Source organism: Dama dama, chromosome 28 (genome assembly GCF_033118175.1).
Source record: "Dama dama isolate Ldn47 chromosome 28, ASM3311817v1, whole genome shotgun sequence".
In the NCBI taxonomy this organism is placed as follows: domain Eukaryota; kingdom Metazoa; phylum Chordata; class Mammalia; order Artiodactyla; family Cervidae; genus Dama; species Dama dama.
This window is the reverse complement of record NC_083708.1, coordinates 9,168,259-9,193,391: the sequence shown is the minus strand read 5'-3', so window position 1 is coordinate 9,193,391 and position 25,133 is coordinate 9,168,259. Positions and strand designations below refer to the sequence as shown.

Sequence of the window (25,133 nt, the reverse complement as noted above, 5' to 3'; positions counted from 1 at the left end):
ATCTGGTTTACATATAATGAAATGCGTGTCCTGCCAGCCTCTCAAACCTCAGTTCCAAGGCTGAGCTCCTTTCCTTCGCTCTTCCATTTAGCTTTTCCACACATTTCCCCCATGTCATAGGGTGGGAAAAGTTGTCCTGTGCCTTTTGTGTGCCCTCAACTATTTATTTACTCAGAAATCTTGACATCTTTTTTGCATTTTCTTACTTTTCCAATACTAACCATTTTCTACATCCCACCAAGGTTAGATGAGAAATAGCAAACAAAAAGCAACAATTGGGTATATACCCATCAGTGAGGATGCCTGAAATACGTTACACACAGTGTAATAATACAGCTTTGCATGTTTTCACAGAAGAATATTCACCACATGATGATAGTGGAAGAGTGTGTATATTATCTCATGTTTTATGTTTTGTGCATAAGTAGTGTAAAAGTCGAGCTGCAGGTTTACAGGGATGGTCCACTATTTTATGCAGATCAATCAATGTGATGCACCACATTAAGGGAAGACGAAAATCACAGGAGCATCTCAGTAGACAAAGAAAAGGCATTTGACAAAATCCAACATCCATTCATAATAAAAATTCTTCGCATAGTGGATATAGAGGGAACATACCTCAGCACAATAAAAGCTATTTACGACCAGCATAATACTCAGTGGTAAAGCTGAAAGCCTGTGTGCTAGAACCTGGTGCAAGACAAGGATGCTCACTCTGACCTCTTCTATTCAACATAGTGTTGAAAATCCTAACAGCAGTAAGACAAGAGAAAGAAAGAAAAGGGATCCAGATTGGAAGGGAAGAGGCAAAATTGTCATTATATGCATATGGCATATAAAAACCTTCAAGTCTCCACACAAAAACTACTCGAACTGATAAATGAATTCAGCAAGGTAGCAGGATACAAGATTAATATAAGGAAAGCGGTTGCATTTCTTTACACTAATAATGAAATAACAGAAAAGGAATGTAGAAAAACAACACGTTTTAATATCGCATCCTCAGAAATAAAATACTTAAGAGTTAAACCTGACCAAGAAGGTGAAAGACATATGCCGAGAATTATAAAAATGTTAATAAGGGGAATTGAAGATGATTCAAAGTTTGGAAAGGTATCCCATGCTTTTGGCTTGGAAGAATTAATATTGTTAAAATGACCATACTACCCAAAGCAATCTACAAATTTAATGCAGTCCCTATCAAATTACCTTGGTTGTTTTTCACAGAACTAGAACAAATAATCCTAAAATTTATATGGAACCATAAAAGACCCAGAATTGCCAAAGCAATCCTGAAGAAAAAGAAGAAAGCAGGAGGCATAACCTGTCCAGACTTCAAATACTACACAGCTACAGTAATCCAAATAGCTTGGTACTGGCACAAAAGCAGACATGTGGATCAATGAATCAGAGCAGGGAGCCCAGAAATAAGCCCACACACCTACAGTCAGTCAGTCTTTGACAAAATAGGCAAGGATCTACAATGGAGAAAAGGTGGTCTCTTTAGCAAGCGGTGCTGGGAAAGTTGGACGCACGTGTGTGCTCAGTCAGTAAGTTTAGCTGCATATAAATCAATAATGTTAGACACAACCTCACACCATACACAAAAATAAACTCAAAATGAGTTAAGGACTTAAACATCAGACATAACAACAAAAAACTCCTAAAAGAAAACATTGGCAAAACATTCTCTGACATAAATCATACCAGCGTCTTCTTAGGTCAGTCTCCCAAGCAATCGAAATAAGAACAAAAATAAACAAATGGGACCTAGCCAGATTTCCAAGCTGTTGCACAGCCAAGGAAACCATAAGCAAAGTGAAAAGACAGCCTATAGAATAGGAGAAAATATTTGCAAATAATGTGACCAATAAGGGATTAATTTCCAGTATACACAAACAGCTCATACAGTTCAGCAACAACAAAATAAACCAGTTAAAAAGTGAGCAGAAGACCTGAATACACATCTCTCCAAAGAAGACATGCAGATAGCAAATGCACATGAAAAGATGTTCAGCATCGCTAATTATTAGAGAAATGCAAATCATAACTACAATAAGGTATCATCTCACAACTATCAGAACGTCCATCATTGAAAATTACAAATATGCTGCAGAGAGTGTGGATAAAAGGGAACCCTCTTGGACTGTTGGTAAAGACGCTATGGAGTAGAGTAAGTAAGTTCCTTAGAAAACTAAAATTAGAGTTAGCATATGATCCAGCAATCCTACTTGTGGGGATATATCCAGATAAAACTATAATTCAAAGAGATACATGCACTTCTATGTTCATAGCAACACTATTCACAACAGCCAAGACATGGAAGCAACCTAGATGCCCCTCAGCAGAGGAATGGCTAAAGATGTGGTGCCTGTGTACAGTGGAGCACTGCCAGCCATAAAATAATGAAATAATGCCATTTGCAGCAACACTGATGCAAACTAGAGATTATCATACTAAGTGAAGTAAGAAAGAAGACATACTGTATGATATCATTCAGATTTGGAGTATAAAATATAACACAAGTGAGCCTGTCTACAAAACAGAAACAGACTCATGGACATAGAGAACAGACTTTTGGTCACCACGGGCTGGGGAAGTTTGGGAGGGTGAATTGAGAGGTTGGGATTACAGGTGTTGCTGTTACATACAGAATAATAGACAACAAGGTTCCACTGTGTTTTGTCGTCGTTCAGTGGCTAAGTCGTGTCCGACTCTTTGCAACTCCATGGACTGCGGCACACCAGGCTTCCCTGTCCTTCACTATCTCCTGGAGTTTGCTCAAATTCATGTTCATTGAGTCGGTGATGCCATCCAACCATCTCATCCTCTGTCGCCCTCGTCTTCCTGCCCTCAGTCTTTCCCAGCATCAGGGTCTTTTCCACTGAGTTGGCTCTTCACGTCAGGTGGCCAAAGTATTGTAACTTCAGCTTCTGTATAGCACAGGGAACTCTGTTCAATATCTTACGATAAAGCAAAATGGAAAAGAAAACAAAAAGAATGTTTATCTATGTATAACTGAGTCACTTTACTGTACAGCAGAAATTATCAGTGTAAATCAGCTCTGCGTCATAAATATATACATATATATATGTACACACATATATATACATATATATTTATGTGTATATATATACACAGACAGCATGTAAAAGTCAGGCTGTACCTCAGAGAACAAAATGTGGAATAAGGACAAGAAATAAGTGTTCATTGTTTTTTGTTGTTAATAAATGGCTTTTATCTGTAAGTAAAGAAAAGAAAAACATTAATAAGCCTTTTTAAGGATTAAAACAGTGAGAGTCTAGATAGTGGCATGCATCTATCTGCCCAGTAACTATTGGTTGTAGAGAAGACCTTTTTCCTTCCAGTTTGTTGAAAAGTAGCGGTAGAAAAGGGTAGTTTCTGAGACTTTGAAAAAATGTAATTCTCAAAATCTTGGTAGCATTTTTTTTCCTGGAATATGAAATGTCTCTACTTATACTTGGTTCCAGGAAATTTTATTTAGAAGTCAAGGTGACTAAGTAGTATTGCTCAAGTACTTACATTATCACCAACAATGGATTCAGGTGATTTTTTTTTTTTCTACCTATACTTCATCTCTAAGCAAAAAAAGAGAAAAAAAATGTGTTTTGCAGGAAAGACCTATTTCTGTTTAAAACCAATTTCATTAGAGGAGTTACTGTACTAGTTTATACTTGGTGTTTGATGTATAGTTTTAAATAAAAAGTACATTTTAAGGAAAGCTAGTTTTAACAGGCTGAAATGAAGCTGGTCAAGGAATTTCATTAGAATCTTAGCCTTATGGACTGAGGTTAAGAATGGACACTGATGCTCTGTGATGACAGTATTTATTAATGTCTGCTGTGGTGCTGAGTGCCCAAGTGGGTGATCTATAAACATAATTTGAAATGAAGATGGTACCAAACTCTTCCTTTGTGGATTTAAAAGGTTTGACTATGGACTTCAGATTTAATACCTTATTAAGTGAGGCTAATTAATTTTAGCTCTGTGGAGTTTTGTAACAAGAAGATCCAATTTGAGAGAATATAAGTTATTCTTTCCCTCTGACTCAAGTACATGGAGCAGTGGCCTTTAAAAATAATACATGGTCTTTTTGTCTTATACTCTGCACATTTGGAGGGAGGGGACGAGATAGTTTAGGACAGTTAGATTTAGTCTAAAGATGAGGATAAATGAGGTCACCTAGAATTATAGTAATTTTGATAGGCTTTTTTAGAATGCTATCCTATTTATTTAAGGAATACAAAATTAATAACAGCCTTTGCAATTTAAACACATTTGGAAGGTATTGACATACCAGTTTTCATAATACTGAGAATCACAGTCCTGTGTGTCTTAAAATTCTAAAATTTATAAATGTCTAAATTTCCAAGATTCTGTTTGCTTTTGTTGTACAGTCGCTCAGTTGTGTCCAGTTCTTTGCAGCCCCATGGACTGCAGCACACCAGGCTTCCCTGTCCTTCACTATCTCCTGGAGTTTGTTCAAACTCAAGTCCATTGAGTCAGTGATGCCATCCAACCATCTCATCTTCTTTTGACCCCTTCTCCTCCTGCCCTCCATCTTTCCTAGCATCAGGATCTTTTCCAGTGAATCGCCTCTTTGCATCAAGTAGCCAAAGTATTGGAGCTTCAGCATCAGTGCTTCCAGTGAATACTCATGGTTGATCTCCTTTAGAATTGACTGGTTTGATCTCCATGCTGTCCAAGGGACTCTAAAGAGTCTTCTCCAGCACCACAGTTCAAAAGCATCATTTCTTCGGCACTCAGCCTTCTTTGTGGTCCAGCTCTCACATCTGTACATGACTGCTGGAAAAACCATGGCTTTGACTAGACAGACCTTTGTCAGCAAAGTGATGTCTCTGCTTTTTAATATGCTGTCTAAGTTTGCCATAGCTTTTCTTCCAAGGAGCAAGCGTCCTTTAATTTCATGGCTGCAGTCACCATCTGCAGTGATGTTGGAGCCCAAGAAAATAAAGTCTGTCACTGTTTCCATTTTTTCCCCATCAATTTGCCATGAAGTGATAGAGCCGGATGCCATAATTGTAGTGGTTTTGAATGTTTGGTTTTAAGTCAGCTTTTTCACTTTTCTCCTTCACCTTCCTTAATAGGCTCTTTATTTCCTCTTCACTTTCTCCTATTAGGGTGGTGTTATCTGCATATCTGAGGTTATTGGTATTTCTCCCTGTAATCTTGATCCCAGCTTGAGCTTCATCCAGCCCAGTGTTTTGCGTGGTGTACTCTGCATAGAAGTTAAATAAGCAGGGTGACAATATACAGCCTTGATGTTCTCCTTTCTCAATTTTGAACCAGTGCATTGTTCCATATTCTACTGTTGCTTCTTGGCCTGCATACAGATTTTCAGGAGGCAGGTAATGTGGTCTGGTAGTCCCATCTCTAAAAATTTTCCACTTTGTTGTGATCCACATAGTCAAAGGCTTTAGCATAGCTGTTTAAGGAAAAGTAGTAAATAACTATTTAATTTTTCTCGTCTATTTTTCCTTGCTTTTTCAGTTAACTTTTTTAATCGGTGTCTGTTATGTGGTAGGCACTATTCTAAATACTGCTGATACAAAGCTAGTGATACTAGTGAACAAAGCTCAGATGTGCTGTCCCCATGGAGCTTATTTAGAAGGAGACAAGTATATCAGACAGTAATCATTATGGAGAAAAAGTACCAGAGGAGAGTAAGTGGTGCCCGGAAGGAGGGATGGTCTGAAGTGTTGAGCAGGGTAGAAAGGAAATCCTTACTGAGAAGCTGACATCTGGGCAGAATGGCCTGAGGGAAGTACATTCAGATGCCTGGAAGGAAGGCAGATGCCTGCAGAGAAGCCTGCACGCCATGGTGGCAGCAGGTGCAGAGGTGTTGGGGGCGGGAAGCAGGAGGGGAGGGTGAAGGGCCAGTCATCAGAGAGAAGGACTTCAGCCTTTATGCTCAGACGGGAAGTCTAGAAGACTGAGCAGATGACCTGTTGGGCCTTATATCCCCAGGGGGTCACTGTGACTGCTGTGTTGCATGTGGACCAGGGTGTGGGAACCTTTTTTCTGTAAAAGACCAGTTAATAAATACTTCAGGCTCTGTGGGGCCTGGAGTAGTGTCTACAGTGCTCAGCTGTGCCCCTGAAGCACAGAGGTTGCCGTGGACAGCGTGTCATGTTTCAGTGTAACTTACAAAACGCGTGATGGACTGAGTGAATCCTTCTTGGGTATAGTGTACTAGCCCCTGAGATAGGCTATAATAAACCAAGAGCAAAGGCGAACTGGACTTTTGCAGGAATCCAAGGCAGAGCTCGTGGTGGTAGAATTGCAGGAGGTGGTCAGATTCTGGGTCGATTTTGAAGGTAGAGCCAGTGTGATTTGCCAGTGCCCTTCCTTCAGTAGGAACCTTAACTGTTCCCCTATACCATTGTTCCACCAGGGATTGAAGGATTCCTCTTTTTAACCCACCCTGCATGTTTCCAGTCTATTTTCATGAGTTTTCTGAACCTGGTCATCTTTTCCATCGTTGCTTTGCAACTGTTTGTTCTGGAAACGTCGCAGCCAGTTTCTGCCAACTCCTGCCATCTTCATCAGTCAGATTCCTGGTCATCTTACAAGGTTTCTTTCCAATCTGACCCTCTTTTTTGAGTCTCCAAATATGTGTACAGTTTTTCTTTTTTTTTTTCACTTGAATTCCCATAGCAGTTTTACTTGTTATGGTGTGACCTTTACTCTGTCTTAATCTATAGTCATTTATGTATCTTATGTCTAGCGTACTCTTTTGTAGGAATGTTAGCTCCTTGAATTAAAAAAACATATTAATATATATAAGAAGTATATTTTTCTGTCTTGTTCAGCCAGCATTTGTAGAATTGAATCACTTTTTTAGAATTTGTTCCTTTTTTCTTTATCTTGTTAAAAAATGTTCCTGAAGTAACATAAGATTAACATCACCTAATACCTTGTCTCTTCTTGCTCACTTTATCTATTGAATGAAATCCATTGTATTAACTTGCTGCTCCGTACCTACTGACCCCTTTTCTTACTTGAAACGATTGCTTTCTAATTGTGCTATTTAGCTCTAATGTTACAGGTTCTGTTCATTGGACTTCTGATGCATTAGAAACCATATCTTCTTTCTGGATTTCCTTCCCAAAGCTTAGTTTTCCAAGAGTTTAAAAAGAGAAAGAAAAGAAATGCTTTGTAGAAAATATATATCTGAAAAGTCCTTGGATATCAACATCCTCACAATTGATGATATGATGGGCAGTTTGTGCTATGTAAAAAATCATTTTTTTTTAAAGAACTTTAAAAGTATTGTACCATCTATGTTTCATTTCTGATGGGTGAGAAATCCAGTGCATCTGTTTCTTCTTTTGAAGTTAACTTGATAGTTTCTCTTTTCTCCATTTTCCCTTTGGGGAGCTTTTGTTCATTAGTTCCTGAATGTCTTCAATTGATCATCTGTCTCCTCTCATATTTCATATTTTCTGCCTACCATTTTGCTCTAGATTCTTGGGTATGTATTCAGTTGTATCTTCAAACTATACCCTGAATTTTTTATTTCATATAACACATTTGTACTTTCCTTGGGGTACTTTATGTTTCTGATCTTTTTCCAAACATCTTTGTTTTATGATGTAATATCCTTGTCAGTATATGAAGATACTAAACATTTTTCTTAATGATTGCATTTAAGTAGAATTACAGTTCTGTTCATCTTGGAACAGTTCTAGTTATCTCATTCTTTCCCTTCATGCTGATAGACTCCTGTATATATCTGATGATTTATTCATATTTAAGTGAATTTGTGTTTAAATATCAGGAACTAGGAAGCCTCATCACGGGGACTCTATGATTGAGGTTTCTTGATCTTTAAGTTGTATTTTTAAGTAAATGAGAGGGAAACCAGCTGTTTTACTGGAGACCTTTTAAGTGTGGCCTTCCATCTTCTAGAATATCGCTGAGGTCTCCTATCACTGAGTGGCCTTCTCCCTTTCTGTTTGCTGTTAAAGGTTGCTCCTGGCTTTATTCATGTTCTGTAACTTTAATGAGTCTTGGGAAACAGGACAGGAAGCAAATGACTGTTCTCGTAAACCTATTGTGTTCAACAAGTTAAAATAGTTCATGGTTAAGTGCTTTAAGCTTATAATATTTTACTTGACTAATAATAACTTTGTGTCAATAGCCTCATTCGATTCAATTCTACCCATCAAAGGGGCAGAGCAGTATTGAAGTTAGAGTGGTGAGACAGAATTATTATTTAAGAATCCTGTCATACCCTGACCTCCCGCATCTGTATTTGACTCGGATAAGTGAAGAGAGAGTAAACTAAAGTATTAGCCAGATGGCAGTTTATTAATTTACCATAGGAAGTATTACATTAAAGCAGCTAGAGCCTCATGGTTAGTGACTTCTCACCAGAGAGAAGGAATCTGTATGGAAAGGTAATTTTACAGTCACACAGTTTCTAGGTGGGCCTGGAGTCAGGAGAGGGCCTCAGTGATGCTGGCTGGTATCATCCAGCCGAGAAAGCCAGATGTGGTGTGTCCAGTGTCGGGTGAGGCTGCCGTGTGTGTGTGTGTGTGTGTGTGTGTGTGTGTGTGTGTGTGTGTGTGTATCATCCAGCCGAGAAAGCCAGATGTGGTGTGTCCAGTGTCGGGTGAGGCTGCCGTGTGTGTGTGTGTGTGTGTGTGTATCATCCAGCCGAGAAAGCCAGATGTGGTGTGTCCAGTGTCGGGTGAGGCTGCTGTGTGTGTGTGTGTGTGTGTGTGTGTGCGCGTGTGTGTGCACGCGCGCGCGCATGCACTCAGTCCTGTCCGACTCTCTGCGGCCCTGTGGACTGTAGCCCGCCAGGCTCCTCTGTCCAGAGAATCTCCAGGGATCGAACCCATGTCTCTCATGTCTCCTGCATTGGCAGACGAGTTCTTTACCACTGAGCCACTGGGGAAGCTGTGTAGACCAGAAAATTAAGTGTCGATCAGAGCATATTCCTCTTGGATTTTGCTTGAGATACAGAAAGTCTCTTTATTGTCAAAGCTCTTTTGCTAGGTGGCGTCTTGGTTGTGTTGATGAAAGTTCAGCAGGGACAGTGCAGTGAAGTTAATGAGGTGTAATGTTGCTCAGTTTTCTGGAGCCCACGCTAAAGCAGTCCGGGTGATTTTGTGAGACTTCTCAGCTACTTTCTACAGATCCTTGCTTAAGAAACTAGCTCATAAAGCATCAACCTTTTTTAAAAATCACATTTAGAATTCTCTCTAAATTTAATTCTCAGAAGGTCAGTTTATCTTATCACAATCCATCACAAGCAGATATTGTATCAATGACACTTAGAAACTGACTTAGACGTTAAATGACTCAGTCCAGACTCTCACAGTAAATATAAACAGCGGACTCAAGAACCAAATCTCCATTTTCTGTCTCTAATATTTTCTACTGTACCTCTTAAATTGCTGTCATTTTATGAAAAAGTTAAGGTAATAGAAAGCAGTTGCTTCATATTTTACCATCTTGGACAATTAAGAGTAATAGAAAATCTCATTATTTAGAGATCACTAATACAGTTTGAGATTGTTCCTACATTTATATGCTAATGCTTACCTTTGGAACTATCTTTTATAAGCTGTGTATGGCCAATTATATTTTATATGGTCAGGACAAATGAAATTAGGTACATTCTTTCTTAAAGGAGCAATACATATTTTAGCACTTTTGAAATACATTAAACTTAATTTGTGTTGAGGTTTGATTATACTGGTTCTTAACACAGTCACTGTGAGACTTTATTTTTCAGTGCAAAGCGTGTGGCCAAGTGCTAGGTTTGTTAGCCTGGTACAGTTTATATATTCATAGAATATACCTGTTCCCTTTAGAATTTCTGTGACTTTTGATGCTCACCAGCTTGCTCTTTCCCTTTTACTCAGTGCCTGCGGTGAGATTTAACAAAACATGATTTAACTATATGCCATTTGTTGAATTTCAAGATAAACCTACAATTTTGGTTTTTATGAAAATATTTAAATTAAAAATTTTCTTCTGCCCTCCCTTTTCTTACTGGATATGTGTTGCTGGTTTCTCAAATCTTTCTCTGCTCTTATATATACTCTTATATGCTCTTTCTCTTTCATATGCTAGGAATCCATTTGACAGTGATGATTAACTGAGGCTTAACTCCTCAGATTCCCAGTGCTAGCCTTCCTTCTATCCCAATAGCATGTTTTCCCCTTTCTCAGAGCCATTTGATAGATGATTCCTAATCATGTCACAGTAAAGCCCAAGGTGCTTAGCCTGTTTACATTTAAGATTTGTATGTGTCTTATAAATATCCAATAGTAGCAAGACCTAAAGTCAGCATAATCACATGCAGCCATGAGAAAGGAAGCGTTGTTCTAAGGAATCCAGTCTTCTTCAGTTCTTTTGTCACTGGTTAAAGAAATTGCTTTAAAATTCTCTGTGGCACATAAATTTCCCCAAATACTTTCCCTCTATTACGTACGTATCATAAGGATTCATTTTATAAATAAAGCACAAATATAGACTTAATTCTAAGCTGATTTCAAGTGAAGGTGTAACATGATGGTGACTTAATATTGGCTTAAATCAGCACTAAATGTTGTTTTTCAAAATATATTTAAAGTAGAAGGTGCTGTATATTATAGTTAATAACCAAAGTTATCTTAGTGGCAGTCAGCACACACTCTCAGCGACATAACCGGCAGTCTGAAAGGAAATAAGTGTATAAACTTACCGGGCACATTTGTAAAGGCTGTTGTGTGACAGACAGAGGCTGAATTGTGCTTCCTGTTGGTTGTTCATCTCATTTGATGAGTGAGAATAGGTGAGGGAAGGTGGAGAAGCAGGAGTCAAGTCTTGATTTTTTTTTCTTTTTTCCAGATAGCTTCCGTGCCCTTTCTTGGCGCTTTTAATTTTGGTCTTTTTCATATGGCCACCTTGTCTGAAAAAAAAGCTTTTGTCTGAACCCCTGTTTTTAGTTGTTAATTGTTAGCATGCCCTCTCTGGTTTAAACTGGAAGTTTGTGTGTCCCTTTGAGGAATAACAGCCAGAGTCTCTTGAACACCTGTGATTTTAGATTGCAGTTCCTAAATTGAGCAATTCACATTTACTTTGAAGGTTAAACCAAGTTCAAAATACTTATTCTAGTGTTTGAGATAACAGTAGAAAGACCTCTCTAGATCTCCTAGACACCTGTGATGCAGACAATCAGCTCGGAGAGGGCAGATAGGGAAGAGGAGAGAAGCGCCTCCATGTATTGCTCAGTGTGGAGTCGTAGCTTGAACGTAAAATATTTGCATGAGGATTATTAACCAGAATTCCTCTGTGGACATCTGCCCCTTTATGTGCATATAAATATACTGATAAATACATGTAAGGATAAGTATAAAAGCTGTTACATACTTTTCAACCACAAAGCAGAATACAATGATCATACCTTTTTTTTCCCCCTCTTATTTTAGAAGGCTTGTGTCAAATCTTTAAACAATGGAAGTGATAAACATGTGAAATAATGTGATTGGAAAAATAAGATACACTCTTTGTGGAGGAGAAAGTAACAGCGGGTGTAGCCAACTTAAAGCATCACTGAGTGGGTTATTAGAGCCTTGGGGAAAGCCATTTGATCTCACCTGCTCTGCCAGTTCCGCCACCGTCTTGTTCCTGTTCTGGCCCTGAAGCTTCCAGTTCACTCTAGTTCTGACCTCCCCCCTTCCCCCCCGCCACCCAGATACCTTTAGGTGTGGAAATGAGTAACAGAACATTTATTTTCTAAGTTTAGAGCATCAGCAGTGTTGAGAGGGTTAAGTAACTTTTTTAAAAACAGGTTTGTGCTTGAACAGCAGAGCTTATGTAGTACTTAACCCATGAAAGATACCGTTGATGTTTTTAAATTAATTGTGAACAGGCATTTTTTTTTTAAAACAGCCTGTTCCTCTCTTCATTAAAAGTTGGTTATTTTTATTTAAAGGTATGTTACTGTTTAGCAAGTATCCTTTTACTGAATTATACACATTTAAATTGCACCAAATCCATTTGTATCTGTTTTGACTGTAGAGACAGAAAAATAATGAACATGTGCAGAGTAGTAATAGCTAAGCAAGTATTTTCCTTAGTACTAAGGAGTACTAGTCTCCTTCTAAAATTTTAAGATGAGTTTTTATTGGCACTGTTTGAACTGCCCTTGAAAACTGTATTCTTTATCGTGGGCTTGGTTATATCTTAAAGAAGAAGATTAATATGAACTGCCAGCCTGCAGACTCATCTGGCCTCTCGGATGAGCCCGTGGGGAAAGGTGGTCACGCACAGAGTGTCAGTGGTCAGGCGTGCCCGTTCACAAGGCAGAGAAGTGGCCGAATGAGCGCCGACCCCGGATCTGTGAGACCAGGGTCTGCACCTCCTTTCCTGTGCGGACATTTAAGTTATGCTTTCGTCTTCAACACGGACTCAAGCATCTTGTTTTGATATCCTTGGAATCTTCTCAGATTTTAGTCAAAAGAAATTAGAAAATGTGTTACTTATCAGTATGATTTTTAAGTCAAATACCTCCCTTTTGAACAATTTAGTTTACTTCATCAGTCATCTTAAATATGAGTGCCAGGTACTCTGTGGCATACTCTGGAATACGCTGGCCACCCTAGTGGGAAAAGTGACAAATTTCGTAAGTTACCTTCCTGTGAAGCACGTTCTGTCGTCACTGGGGGGCAGAGTGACTGCCCAGCGGCTTTCCCGCCCAGGAGGCTCTGCTGCCGCCTGAGCTGCCCGACCTGGTCTGAAGGCGTCACCGTGGGGGCCAGGAACTGTGGAGCTGAGGGAAGGGAAACGGTTCCACACTGCTGCTTGAGTCCTTCTTGGTTTTCCTTAGGAAGCTTCGACTATTCCTTCTAGACTTTTCTGTTGAGAAAGAGAGTGAGGAATGTGCAGGGCGGCCCTCGGGGCTCAGTGGGTTGGCATTAGTTTGGCTGCCCTGCCCGTGAAAAGAAGGTGCATCCCTGCTACACTGCGTGTTTTCCTGCAAGAAGCAGAGGCTGCCTGTCCAGCTGGGCCCTGAGCCATTCGGAAGGACATGCCGAGCTTCATGGGAGGGGAGAAGACTAGAATAAAGTAGGACCAAATGCTGCCTTTCAGAAATCCATGCCACAGTTTTAATAAACAAGTATTTCCTTAGATGTCATATATTCGATACCTAAAGGACTTTTTTTGTAAGCTGATGGAAACAGTGAATTTAGATAAAATAATACGGAGTCTCACACAGATATCAAATAACCAGTCTGCTGCTTTCTCCTTAAGAGATACGTTGTGTGTGTGTGTGTGTGTGTGTGTGTTTTTGGGGGGAAGGAAAAATGTAAATGATTGTTCTTAGATTCAAGTTATAATACTGTCTAAAGTTCAGGGAGTAAGCAAGTCAGCCATCTTTTCAATAGTGTTCTTAAGCTAAAAAAGATCTCCTTTTAAAGGTATCATCACTTTACTGTTTTAATTATTCAGTTAACGTTTATCTGTGTATCGTGGCTGTGCTGGACCTTCCTTACAGCACATGGGCTTTGGTGGAGCCTGGGCTCTGAAGCCCACGGGCTTCCGTAGTGTGGCTTGCGGGTTTAGTTGCCCTGCAGCGTGTGGGATCTTAATTCCCCAACCAGAGATCAAACCCGGGTCTCCTGCATTGGCAGGCAGATTCTTAACCACTGGACCCCCAGGGAAGTTCCCCCCAAAATCTCTTAATTGGATTCTTAGAAAAGTGCAACCTAATACAAACCACATCTGCTTACTTTCTTCATTTCTTTTTTTTCATTCTTCATCAGGAAAACTGTTTTGTTTTAGGACATGTCTGGCATTCCAGGTTAAAATGCTTTTTCTAGTTTAGCTACATTGAACTAGCCAATACAATTTTTTTATACCTAACAGCAGGAATTACATTGGTGGTGCTCACTTTTAAAAATGTCATTATAGTAAGGTGATTGAAAGAGTGGGCTTTGGAGATAGACCTAGATTTCCATCCTGTCTCTAATGCTGACTTAGTTTTGGTTAACAGCCTTTTAGGTAAAGTGTTCATAGTCTGTTTGAAGAAAGAAACCGCTTCACCTGGGTCCCTGATTTGCTTTCCTAGATCAGTGTACTGTCACGCGGACCTACCTCTTCCTTCACAAGTTCTGGTTCTTCAGTGCCGCCTACTACTTTGGGAACTGGGCCTTTCTTGGGGTAAGTGCGGGCGTCCCAGGGATGCCGTGACCACTACTGGCCCATTTGTGGCTGGGTTTGGGTTTTAAAGTCAGTACTTCCTGGGAGATTTCAAGTTTGAGAAACAGCTCGCCGCCTGTTGACCCCTGCAGGTGTTCGTCGTCGGGTTCATCGTGTCCTGCTGCAAAGGCAAGAAGTCGGTCATTGAAGGGTTGGACGAGGACGACTCCGACCTGAGTGACGACGAGCCCTCTGCCTACTCCGTGTGAGGGCCTCTGTGCTGCTCACTCACAGCGGGCTGCGTCTCATGTGCGTGTCAACGTGTCAGACTAACATTAGGATGAACTGACTTGCTTTCATCAAAAATGGGAGCATGGCTATTAAAAACTATATTTTTTATGTTTTCTGAAGTAACATTATTGTATCATAGATTAACATTTAAAATTGCTATAATAATAACTATGTAAATATAAAACTACCAGCTTTGTGAGGGAATGTTTGTGGAGATTTTTTTTCATCTAGTATATAATAGTGTTGAGTTGATTAAAAAAACCCTCCAGAATTAATATTCCCTTCATCACTTTTTAAAAACATAATAAATCACTTGTGCCTGTGCCTTTTGGTCTCTAGAGTACTGTGGAATTTTCAAGTGTCTATATCTGATTGTCAAAAAATAATATTCACAGTATAGCTGATAACTAAATATTACTCCTTTATGCAGCTTGTTTTCTAGTTTCTAGTTTAAATTACTAGTGCCATTGAAATAGATTTCACGAGCAAATTTCAGGCTACTTGGTCTCTCAGATATATTGTTTGTATAGTAATCCATTAGATATATTGTCATCTCTCCATATTTAAGGCACATACATTGTTGTAAATAACTAACCTCAAAATTTGTATTCCAGCATAAATGGGAGTATTGTCAAGAATAAGTAGTCCAGAAAAAATGAGTGAACTGATCAGTTTAAAACATATGACATCATATTTTGGCATTAAAGATAGTTTTTCATTCTAAAGATTTAGAATTTGCAAAAGATACAGGGAAAGCTGTATAGTGTTGATAGGGCATTTTGAACACATTCTGGATAGTGAGAATTCATCACGAGTTACATTCTGGTTTACTAGTTTACTGACACAGGCAAATCAGAACTCATAAAAAGCACGTAGTATGATTCTTGAAATAAAGTACCATTGAGTCTCTGAAAAAGACGTAGGAATTAGCAACCATCTCCCACTCAGTACTTCTCTGCCTTAATTTTTGTGCCACCTTGCTCTGATGCTTTGTCTTTCTGGATAGACCTTCACTCCCTTCCTTTGGTGACCCTTAAAGTGCTTCACCAAGATTCTATTCCCCTCTGTCCTTGTTTCACACTTTCTTTCTGGACGGTCTCATATACCCTTGGCTTCCATCTACAGCCGTTGTTGCATTGGAGGGGTAGGGGGCTGGGTGCTGAAACTAAGATTTCAGGGGACAGAACAGGAGAGGGCTGCTGTTGGCCGCACAGAGACAGCTTGGGGATGGAGTGTGCTGTGGCTGCAACCAGGGGTGTACGTGGAGGAAGCCCAGGTCTGCAGTAGAAGTGAGCACAGATGTGAAGTGGAGTGCAGCGGGAGGGGTGGGGCCAGCGGCAGCCTCTCTCTGAGGGCTCACAGCGGTTGTGACCCTGCCCCTGAATCCCCACTGTCTACACACAGGAGGGAGGGGGGGCGGGGCCTCCGTAGCAGCCTGTTTCTCCATGCAGCCCCATCTGACCTAATGCCGCCTCTGCAAGCTCTGCGAGTGCGTGAGCACCGGCAGGTTGCCCACAGGCCAAGGTGGAGCTGTAATCAGAGCTGACCCCCAGGGGTCGTGTGGCTTAGGAAGTAAGGGATGAATCTGAGCTCCCCCCCACCCCACACACACAGCTAGGCAATCCGTCACCAGGTTTGTAAACTCAGCACCTACAGGACATCCAAGTGGACTGCAGGTGCCCCCGCAGCTGGGACAGGTCTGGCCCTAGAAGCTCGGGCACATGCTCCTGAAAGCAGGCTGGGGTCTGGTCTGCCTCCTGGTTCCCTTGGTGGGTCCATGTATACGACTGCTGCGGCCCTGGCACCTGCCTTCACCGGTTCTGCGCTGGTGGCCTTGTGAACAAAGCACCTGAGGGACACAGATGGCTGCTGGCATTCCCACGATTGAAGCAGGGCTGATGGCAGTGCCCAAGACAGAGTCCTCTGTGAGCCTGCAAAACGGGTTTCAGGTGATACCACAGAGCGCGCTCCCCAGTGGACATTCCAGCGAAGGAATACTCAGGGGCTCCTGTCTCAGTGAGAGAGCCCCAAACCCACTCATTCACCCCGCAGCTCAGAAGTGGTCTGGGGTATTCTACTGCAACGACTGGAGAGCAGACACCGCTCACGACAGGGCGCTGACAGGCACAGAGCACGGGGGCGGCCCTGCTGTTCGCCGTCTAGTGCGGGATCACCACCGTCATGCTAGGCACACCCTCGGTCAAGGGGGTAGCGGCCTGCACGCCGAGGAAAGACGTGGCGGGCATCCACACGCAGTCAGCCCTCAAACCCCAAATACTGAAACCGTGCAGTCTCCACAGGGATGCACCCACGTAAATCAGCCCTTCAAGACCACCTTCTCAACTCATGAGTGAAGTGAAGTTGCTCAGTCGTGTCCAGCTCTTTGTGACCCCATGGACCATAGCCTAGCAGGCTCCTCTGTCCATGGGATTTTCCAGGCAAGAGTACTGGAGTGGGTTGCCATTTCCTTCTCCAGGGGATCTTCCTGACTAGGATTCGAACCCAGGTCTCCAGCATTGTGGGCAGACGCTTTACTGTCTGAGCCACTAGGGAAGCCTCTAAACTCATAGAGTCAGAGAAATATAAGTAAAATGAAGAAGCTGAGGAACCCCTCCCAATTAAAAGATCAAGAGAATTCCCCTGAAAGAACAAAGAAACAGACTTCCTCGGTCTGTTTTAAAAGGAGATAATGAAAATTTTAAAATTTTAAAGGAGATAATGAAAACAGCAGAGGAATTAAAGTTTACTGAGAGAATTCCCTGGTGGTTCAGTGGTTAGGACTCCATGCACTTTCAGTGCTGAGAGCCCAGGTTCAAATCAAGGAACTAAGATCATACAAGCCAGAAAAGAAAAGCGAAGGAGGGAGGGCGGGAGGAAGCAGACTGAGCAGCTGGGCATCAAGCCATTCATGCTGAACTTCAGGGGAAGGGAGGAGAGGAAGAAAGGTTATCAATAGAATTGCAGTGTTATATGTCAGCCTGGATGGGAGGGGAGCTTGAGGTAGAAGGGATACATGTATGGCTGACTCCCTTCACTGTTCACCTGAAATTATTAGAACATTATTAATCAGCTATACCCCAATACAAAATAAAAAGCTTTAAAAAAAGATGCTGATTACTGTAAACAGGAACCAGAAACTGTAAGGAGGAGCTGAGAAAAATTATAAACTCATTTGCTGAGACAAAAGCTGAGCAAAAGACAGTGAATGAAAGCGAAAGTCTCTCAGTAGTGTCCAACTTTTTGCAACCCCACGGACTGTACAGTTCATGGAATTCACCAGGCAGAATACTGGACTGGGTACCCTTTCCCTTCTCCAGGGGATCTTCCCAACCCAGGAATTGAGCCAGGGTCTCCTGCATTGCAGGCAGATTCTTTACCAGCTGAGCTAACAGAGAAGCTCTTAGAAGTAGATTGAATAATGCAGAAGAACAAATAAGTGATCTGGAATATAGAATAATGGAAATCACTCAATTAGAGCAGCAGAAAGACAAAAAAATGAAAGCAATATAGGAGAGTTATCTGATAATATAAAGTGAACCATATAATAGTAATCTAGAAGAAGAAAGAGAAAAGAGTTTGAAAGTGCATTTGAAGAAATTATGGCTGAAATTTTTGCAGACCTAAAGAAAGAAACATCCAAGTACAAGACACACAAAGGGTCCCAAACAAGATGACTCCAAACACTAAGACAGTCAAAATAACGAAAGTTTGAGGATTCTAAAGACAGCAAAAGAAAAGCAAAAAGTTAATTACAAAGGAACCCCCATAAAGCTGTGAGCTGATTACAGAAATTTTTCAGGCCGAAAAGGAGTGGCATGATATATTCAGAGACCTTAAAGGGAAAAATATGCAACCTAGGATACCCTACCCAGCAAGATTGTCATTTAGAATAGAAGAGACAAAGAATTTCTCAGACAAGCAAAAACTAAGAGAATATAGCAATACTAAACCAAACCTAAAATTTTTTTGAAAGGTCTTCTCTAAATAAAAAAGAAGAATCTATAGGAAAGAGGAAATCACAATTGGAAAGTTAATCACTTAAGCCAGTAAACAGATTTTTTTTTTAAGTATTTTTTGTGAAAGTGATGATAACCACAATAAACAGCAAAAGGATAAACACAAAGATGTAAAACAGGACATTTAAATCAAAACATGTTGGTGAGGAGAGTAAGAAAATGTTGATTTTTTTTTTTTTTTAAAGAATGTGCTTGAGCCTCTATGACTAACAGTCATAACTATATAACTATAGGAAGGGGTTAACACACTTGAAAAACAGGGTAACTGCAAATCAAAATCAAACAATAGATTCACAAAAATAAAAAAGAAAACAAGAATAATACAAACAAGAATTATCAAATCACAATAGAAACAACAAAAAACAAGAAAGGAAGAAGAAATACAAATCAAATGGAAAACAATGTTAAAATGGCAAAAAAAAAAAAAGTTATGTATCAATAATTACCTAAATGTCAATGGCCTGAATGTTATAATTGAAAGTCAGAGAATGGCAGATTGGATAAAAAATCAAGAGCCTACAATGTGCTGCCTACACGTGACCCACTTTAGGGCAAAGGACCCAAATAGATGGAAAGTATCAGGACAGAAAAAGATATTTCATGCCAATGGAAATAACAAGGAAGCAGGGTTGCAATATTCATATCAGATAAAATAGACTTTAAAACAAAGGCCATAAAGATTTAAAAAGGATACTATATGATGATTAACAGGATCAATAGAAGAAGAGGATATTACACTTGTTAATATATATGCACCCATACAAGAGGACCCAACTACATAAGACAAATACTAAGAGACACACAGGGAGAAACTGACATGAATACAGTAACAATAGGAGACTTTAACATTCCACTCACATCAACAGACAGATCTTCTATACAGAAAATCAGTAAAGAAACAGATCCTAAAAAAAAAAAAAAAAAAGATCCTAAATGATCTAATAAAAAGCTAAACTTAATTGATAATTTCAGCTAATTACATCCCCAAGAAACAGTACACACATTCTTTTCAAATGTACATGGAATATTCTCTAACATTGACCACATCAGTTCAGTTCAGTCGCTCAGTCACGCCCAACATTTTGCAACCACACGGACTGCAGAACGCCAGGCCTCCCTGTCCACCAACTCCTGGAGTTTGCTCAAACTCTTGTCCATCGAGTCAGTGATGCCATCCAACCATCTCATCCTCTGTTGTCTCCTCCTCCCACCTTCAATCTTTCCCAGCATCAGCGTCTTTTCCAATGAGTCAGTTCTTTGCATCAGGTGGCCAAAGTATTGGAGTTTCAGCTTCAGCATCAGTCCTTCCAATGAATATTCAGGACTGATGTCCTTTCAGATCAGTTGGTTGGATCTCCTTGCAGAGATCTGAAATCCTTCCCTCTTGAGATAGTGAAGGACAGGGGAGCCTGGCGTGCTGCAGTCCATGGGGTCACAAAAGGTTGGACATGACTCAGTGACTGAACAACAACATAGATTTTGTATGGTTTTGTTTTCACTGCCATTAGTTTCAGAGTATTTTTAAATTTCCTCTTCAGTTTCATCATGGACCAACGGTTTTTTAAAAGTAAAATGTTGTTTAGTCCCCTTGTAATTGTTTTCTTCTTATTTCTTTTTCTGTCTTGATTTCTAGTTTTGTGATGTTGTGATCAGAAAAGATGCTTGAAATAATTTCTATTGTCTTAAATTTGTTGACACCTACCACCAAGTCCCTAAAGGCAGCACACATCCCGAGGGGGCAGAGAGCCTTCAGAGTCCAGAGCGCTTGCTGGAAAACCCTGTGCCTCACACAGAAGGGACCTGGGTGTGGTCTGGGGCTTCTGGTGACCACCATCTACCTGCCCCTGAGGCTGCACCCCAGAGTGTCATCAGCTAGAAACCAGGCCAGCCAGACCCCGCCACGGATCACAGGGGCTGATGCAGGACATATCGCTGGCTTCAGCCATCAGGAGGCACTTGGGAATCGAAAGATGCATAGATCTCTCCAAGCAGCCACATGCCTTCTTAACAGACAACTCCCCAGGACTTAATCGGCATCTCACAATGCTATGTCTGCTAAGTAGAAAGAAGAAAGTGTGTGGTTGTCATGGCAACACCAAATTGCCCAAGACTGTTGGTCTCTCAGATGGGAAGGAGAGAGCAGAGCCCAGCCTCCGTTTCCCTGAGGGGGATGTTCTGGGCAACAGGGACCAGACTGGATACAGCTGCTCAGCAAATGTAAGAGGATAGAAATTATTTCAAGCATCTTTTCTGATTACAACAGCATGAAACTAGAAATCAACACAGAAAAAGAAATAAGAAAAAAACAATTACAAGGGGACCAAACAACATATTACTTTAAAAAAAAAAAAAACAAAACAGTCGGTCAATGATGAAATCAAAGAGGAAAGTTAAAAATATTTTGAAAACTAATGACAGTGAAAACAAAACCATACAAAATCTATGTTGTTGGTATTCAGTCACTGAGTCATGTCCAACTCTTTGTGACTCCCATAGACTGCAGCACACCAGGCTTCCCTATCCTTCACTGTCTCAGAGCTTGCTCAAACTCATGTCCATTGAGTTGATGATGCCATCCAACCATGTCATCCTCTGTCACCTCCTTCTCCTCCTCTCCTTGATCTTTCCCAGCATCAGGGTCTTTTCCAACGAGTTGGCTCTTGACATCACATGGCCAAAGTATTACAGCTTCAGTTCAGCATCAGTCCTTCCAATGAATATTCAGGGTTGATATCCTTTAGGATTAACTAGTTTCATCTCCTTGCAGTCCAAGGGACTCTCAAGAGTCTCCGAAACCACAGTTTAAAGGCATCAATTCTTCGGTGCTCAGCCTTCTTTATGGTCCAACTCTCACATTAGTACATGACTACTGGAAAAACCTTAGCTTTGACTAGACACACCTTTGTCGGCAAAGTGATGTCTCTGCTTTTTAATACACTGTCTTGGTTTGTCATAGCCTGTCTTCCAAGGAGCAAGTATCTTAATTTCATGGCTGCAGTCACTGTCAGCAGTGACTTTCAGAGCCCAAGAAAATAAAATTTGTCACATGGCTCAGACAGTGAAGAATCTGCCTGCAGTGCAGGAGACCTGGATTTTATCCCTGGGTTGGAAAGATCCCTTGAAACAGGGAATGGCTACCCACTTCAGTATTCTTGCCCGGAGAATTCCATGGACAGAGGAGAGGAACCTCACAGGCCGCCGTCATGGGGTCACAAAAGAGTTAGAACAACTAACACTTTTTCCATTTTATCCCCTTTTATTTGCCATGAATTGATGGGACTGAATGCCATGATCTTCATTTTTTAAATGTTGAGTTTTAAGCCAGCTTTTTCACTCTTTTCTTTCACCCTTATCAAAAGGCTCTTTGGTCCATCTTCACTTTCTTCCATTAGAGTGGTATCATCTGCATATCTGAGGTGGTTGATATTTCTCCTGCGAATCTTGAGTGCAGATTGCAATTCATCCAACCTGGCATTTCACATGATGCAGGAGACCTGGGTTCGATCCCTGGGTCAGGAAGATCCCCTGGAGAAGGGAATGGCAATCCACTCTAGTATTCTTACCAGGAGAATCTCATGGACAGAGGAACCTAGCAGGCTATAGTCCATGGGGTTGCAAAGAATTGGACATTATTGAGCAACTAACACTTTGACTTTCACTCATTCTGCATATAAGTTAAATAACAGAGTAACAGTATACAGCCCTGTCTTATTCCTTTCCCAATTTTGAACCAGTCAGGTTTTCCATGTAAGGTTCTAACTGATGCTTCCTTACCGACATACAGATTTCTCAGGAAACAGGTGAAGTATTCTGGTATTTCCATCTCCTTAAGAATTTTCCAGTTTGTTGTGATCCACACAGTCAAAGGCTTTAGTGTAGTCAATGAAGAAGAAGTAGATGTATTCCTAGAATTCCTTTGCTTTCTCTATGATCCAATGAATATTATTTGACCTTTTCTAAATCTAGCTTGTATATCTGGAAGTTCTTGGTTCACATACTATGAAAGCCTAGCTTGACAGATTTTGAGCATAGCCTTACTAGCATGCAAAATGAGCACAATTGTATGGTGGTTTGAACATTTTCTGGCGTTGCCCTTATTTGGGATTGGAATGAAAACTGACCTTTTCCAGTCCTGTGACCCCTGTTGAGTTTTCCAAATTTGCTGACATACTGAGTGCAGCACATTAATAGCATCATCTTTTAGGATTTTAAATAGCTCAGATAAATAGTAGAGCACATCAATGAACCTGCTAAAGATATTGGATAGAAAATTAATGTACAAAAAAAAAAGAAAATTAATGTACAGAAATCTGTGGCATCTGTATAACTGCCAATGAAATGTCAGAGAAAATAAAGAAAAAAAATCCCACTTACCATTGCATGTAAAAGAAGAAAATAAATAGGAATAAACCTACTTAATGAGGCGAAAGACCTGTTTCTGAAAACTATAAGGTGCTGATGAAAGTAATTGAAGATGATTCAAGCAGATGGAATGATAAACTGTGTTCTTGAACTGCAAGAATCAATATTGTTAAAATGACTACAATACCTAAGGCAATCTACAGATTTAATGCAATCCCTATCAAATTACCAATGGCATTTTTCACAGAACTAGAACAAAAAAATTTATCATTTGTATGGAAGTGCAAAAGAACCCAAGTCACCAAAACAATCTTGAAAAAGAACAGAGCTGGATAAATGAAGCTTGCTGACTTCAAACTACAGTATAATGCTGCAGTCACCAAAATCCAGTATGGTACTAGCACCCAACAGACACATAGATAATGGAACAGGATAGGAACCCCAGAAACAAACCAACACATTTATGGTCAATTAATCTATAACAAAGAGGCAAGAATATATACTGGAGAAGAGACTGTCTCTTCAATAAGTCATGCTGGGAAAACCTGACAGCTACATGTCAAAGCATGAAATTACAGTGTTCACTAACACTGTACAAAAATAAACACAACATGCATTAAAGATGTTACGTTTGTAAGACAATACTGCAGAACACTGTTTGACATAAATCACAACAATTTTTTTTTTATCTGTCTTCTAGAGTAATGAAAATAAAAGCAAAAATAAAGAACAGGACCTAAACTTAAAAGCTTTTTGCACAGCACAGGAGACCATAAACAAAATGGAAAGAGAACCCACACAATAGGGGAGAACGTGTGCAAATGATGCTGCCCAAAGGGGTTAACTTTCAAAGTATAAAAATAGCTCATATAAGTTAATATCAAAAAGCAAACAAGCCAATTACAAAATGGGCAGAAGTTCTGAATAGACACTTCTCCAAAGAAAATGTATTGATGGCCAACAGGCACGTGAAAAGATGCTCAGTATTACTTATTACTAGAGACGTGCACATCAAAACTACAATGAAGTATCACCTCACCCTAGTCAGAATGGCCATCATCAAAAAATATAGAAATAATAAATGCCAGAGAGGATGTGAAGAAAAAGGAACTCTACCATACTGTTGGTGGCAATGTAAACTGGTGCAGCCACTATGGAGAACAGTATGGAAGTTACTTAGAAAACTAAAAATACAGTTATCGTATGGCCCAGCCCTCCCACAGTTAGGCATATTCTGGTGAAAAGTCTCCTTTGAAAAGATATGTGCACCTCACTGTTCATTTGCACTATGTGCAATAGCCAGGACATGGAAGCTACCTAAGTAGCTGTCCGTCGACAGATGAGTAAATAAAGGAGATGTGGTACCTATATACAATAGAACATTAATCAGCCCCCCCAAAAAAGAAGGAAACCATGCCATTCCAGAAATATGGATGAATTTAGAGATTATCATACTAAGTAAGGTAACTCAGAGAAAGACAAATATCATACGATATCACTTCTATGTGGAATCTAAAGCAATGATACAAATGAATTTATTTACAAAATGGAAATAGACCAACACATATAGAAAACAAACTTAGGGTCATCAAAGGGGAAAGAGGTAGGGAGGGATAAATTGGAAGTTTGGGATTAACAGACACACAGCACTATGTATAACAAAGACCTACTGTATCACACACAGAACTACTCAATGTCCTTTAATAACCTATAATGGAAAAGAATCTGCAAAAAAATGTATATATGTTTAATTACTTTGCAGAACACCTGAAACTAACACAGCTTTTTAAATCAACTATACTTCAATTTAAAAAAATCATTTTGCTAAAGGTAGTTTTAGTAAACTAAAAAAAGTTGGCTAATGACATAATAATAAAACTACAGAAGGGGCACTGGTAACTTATGTGGAAGATAATTTTCTTCAAATGCTTATAGCATGCTGTTTCATATTTTTTTCATGACTAAACATAACTTTGAGTTTAAAGGTGATATGAACTTGTAAAAGAATTCAGACAACTCACAGGTTATAACTGACCTAGAGGAATAGTAATAAATAGAATATGCAGTGATCTCTGAATTTATTTGATCAAGTATCTGTCCTGTATCTTATCATGTAGAGCCCAATGGGAGAAATAATGGACAGAATTATGTCCAAGCTACGTTCTACTTCCAATATCTGTGTCCTATGTCTCTCTTTTGGTCAAAGAGAATTATAAATGTGACACCAGGATTGAACATTGTGAGTACCGTTGCCCTCCGGTATCTGCAGGGATTGCTTCC

At 40.1% G+C, this 25,133-nt stretch overlaps 1 protein-coding gene across 1 annotated transcript in view; it reads left to right on the top strand.

The window, feature by feature from the left end:
* Positions 1–14,799, top strand: part of LMBRD1 (LMBR1 domain containing 1) — a 134,430-nt gene extending 119,631 nt beyond the window's left edge. The window contains exons 15-16 of the mRNA XM_061131879.1: positions 14,114–14,205; positions 14,337–14,799. Of these exons, the coding sequence (XP_060987862.1) occupies positions 14,114–14,205; positions 14,337–14,453 (209 nt within the window). The 3' untranslated portion in view covers positions 14,454–14,799. The remainder of the gene's footprint in view (positions 1–14,113; positions 14,206–14,336) is intronic.
* The last annotated feature ends 10,334 nt before the right edge of the window (positions 14,800–25,133 follow it).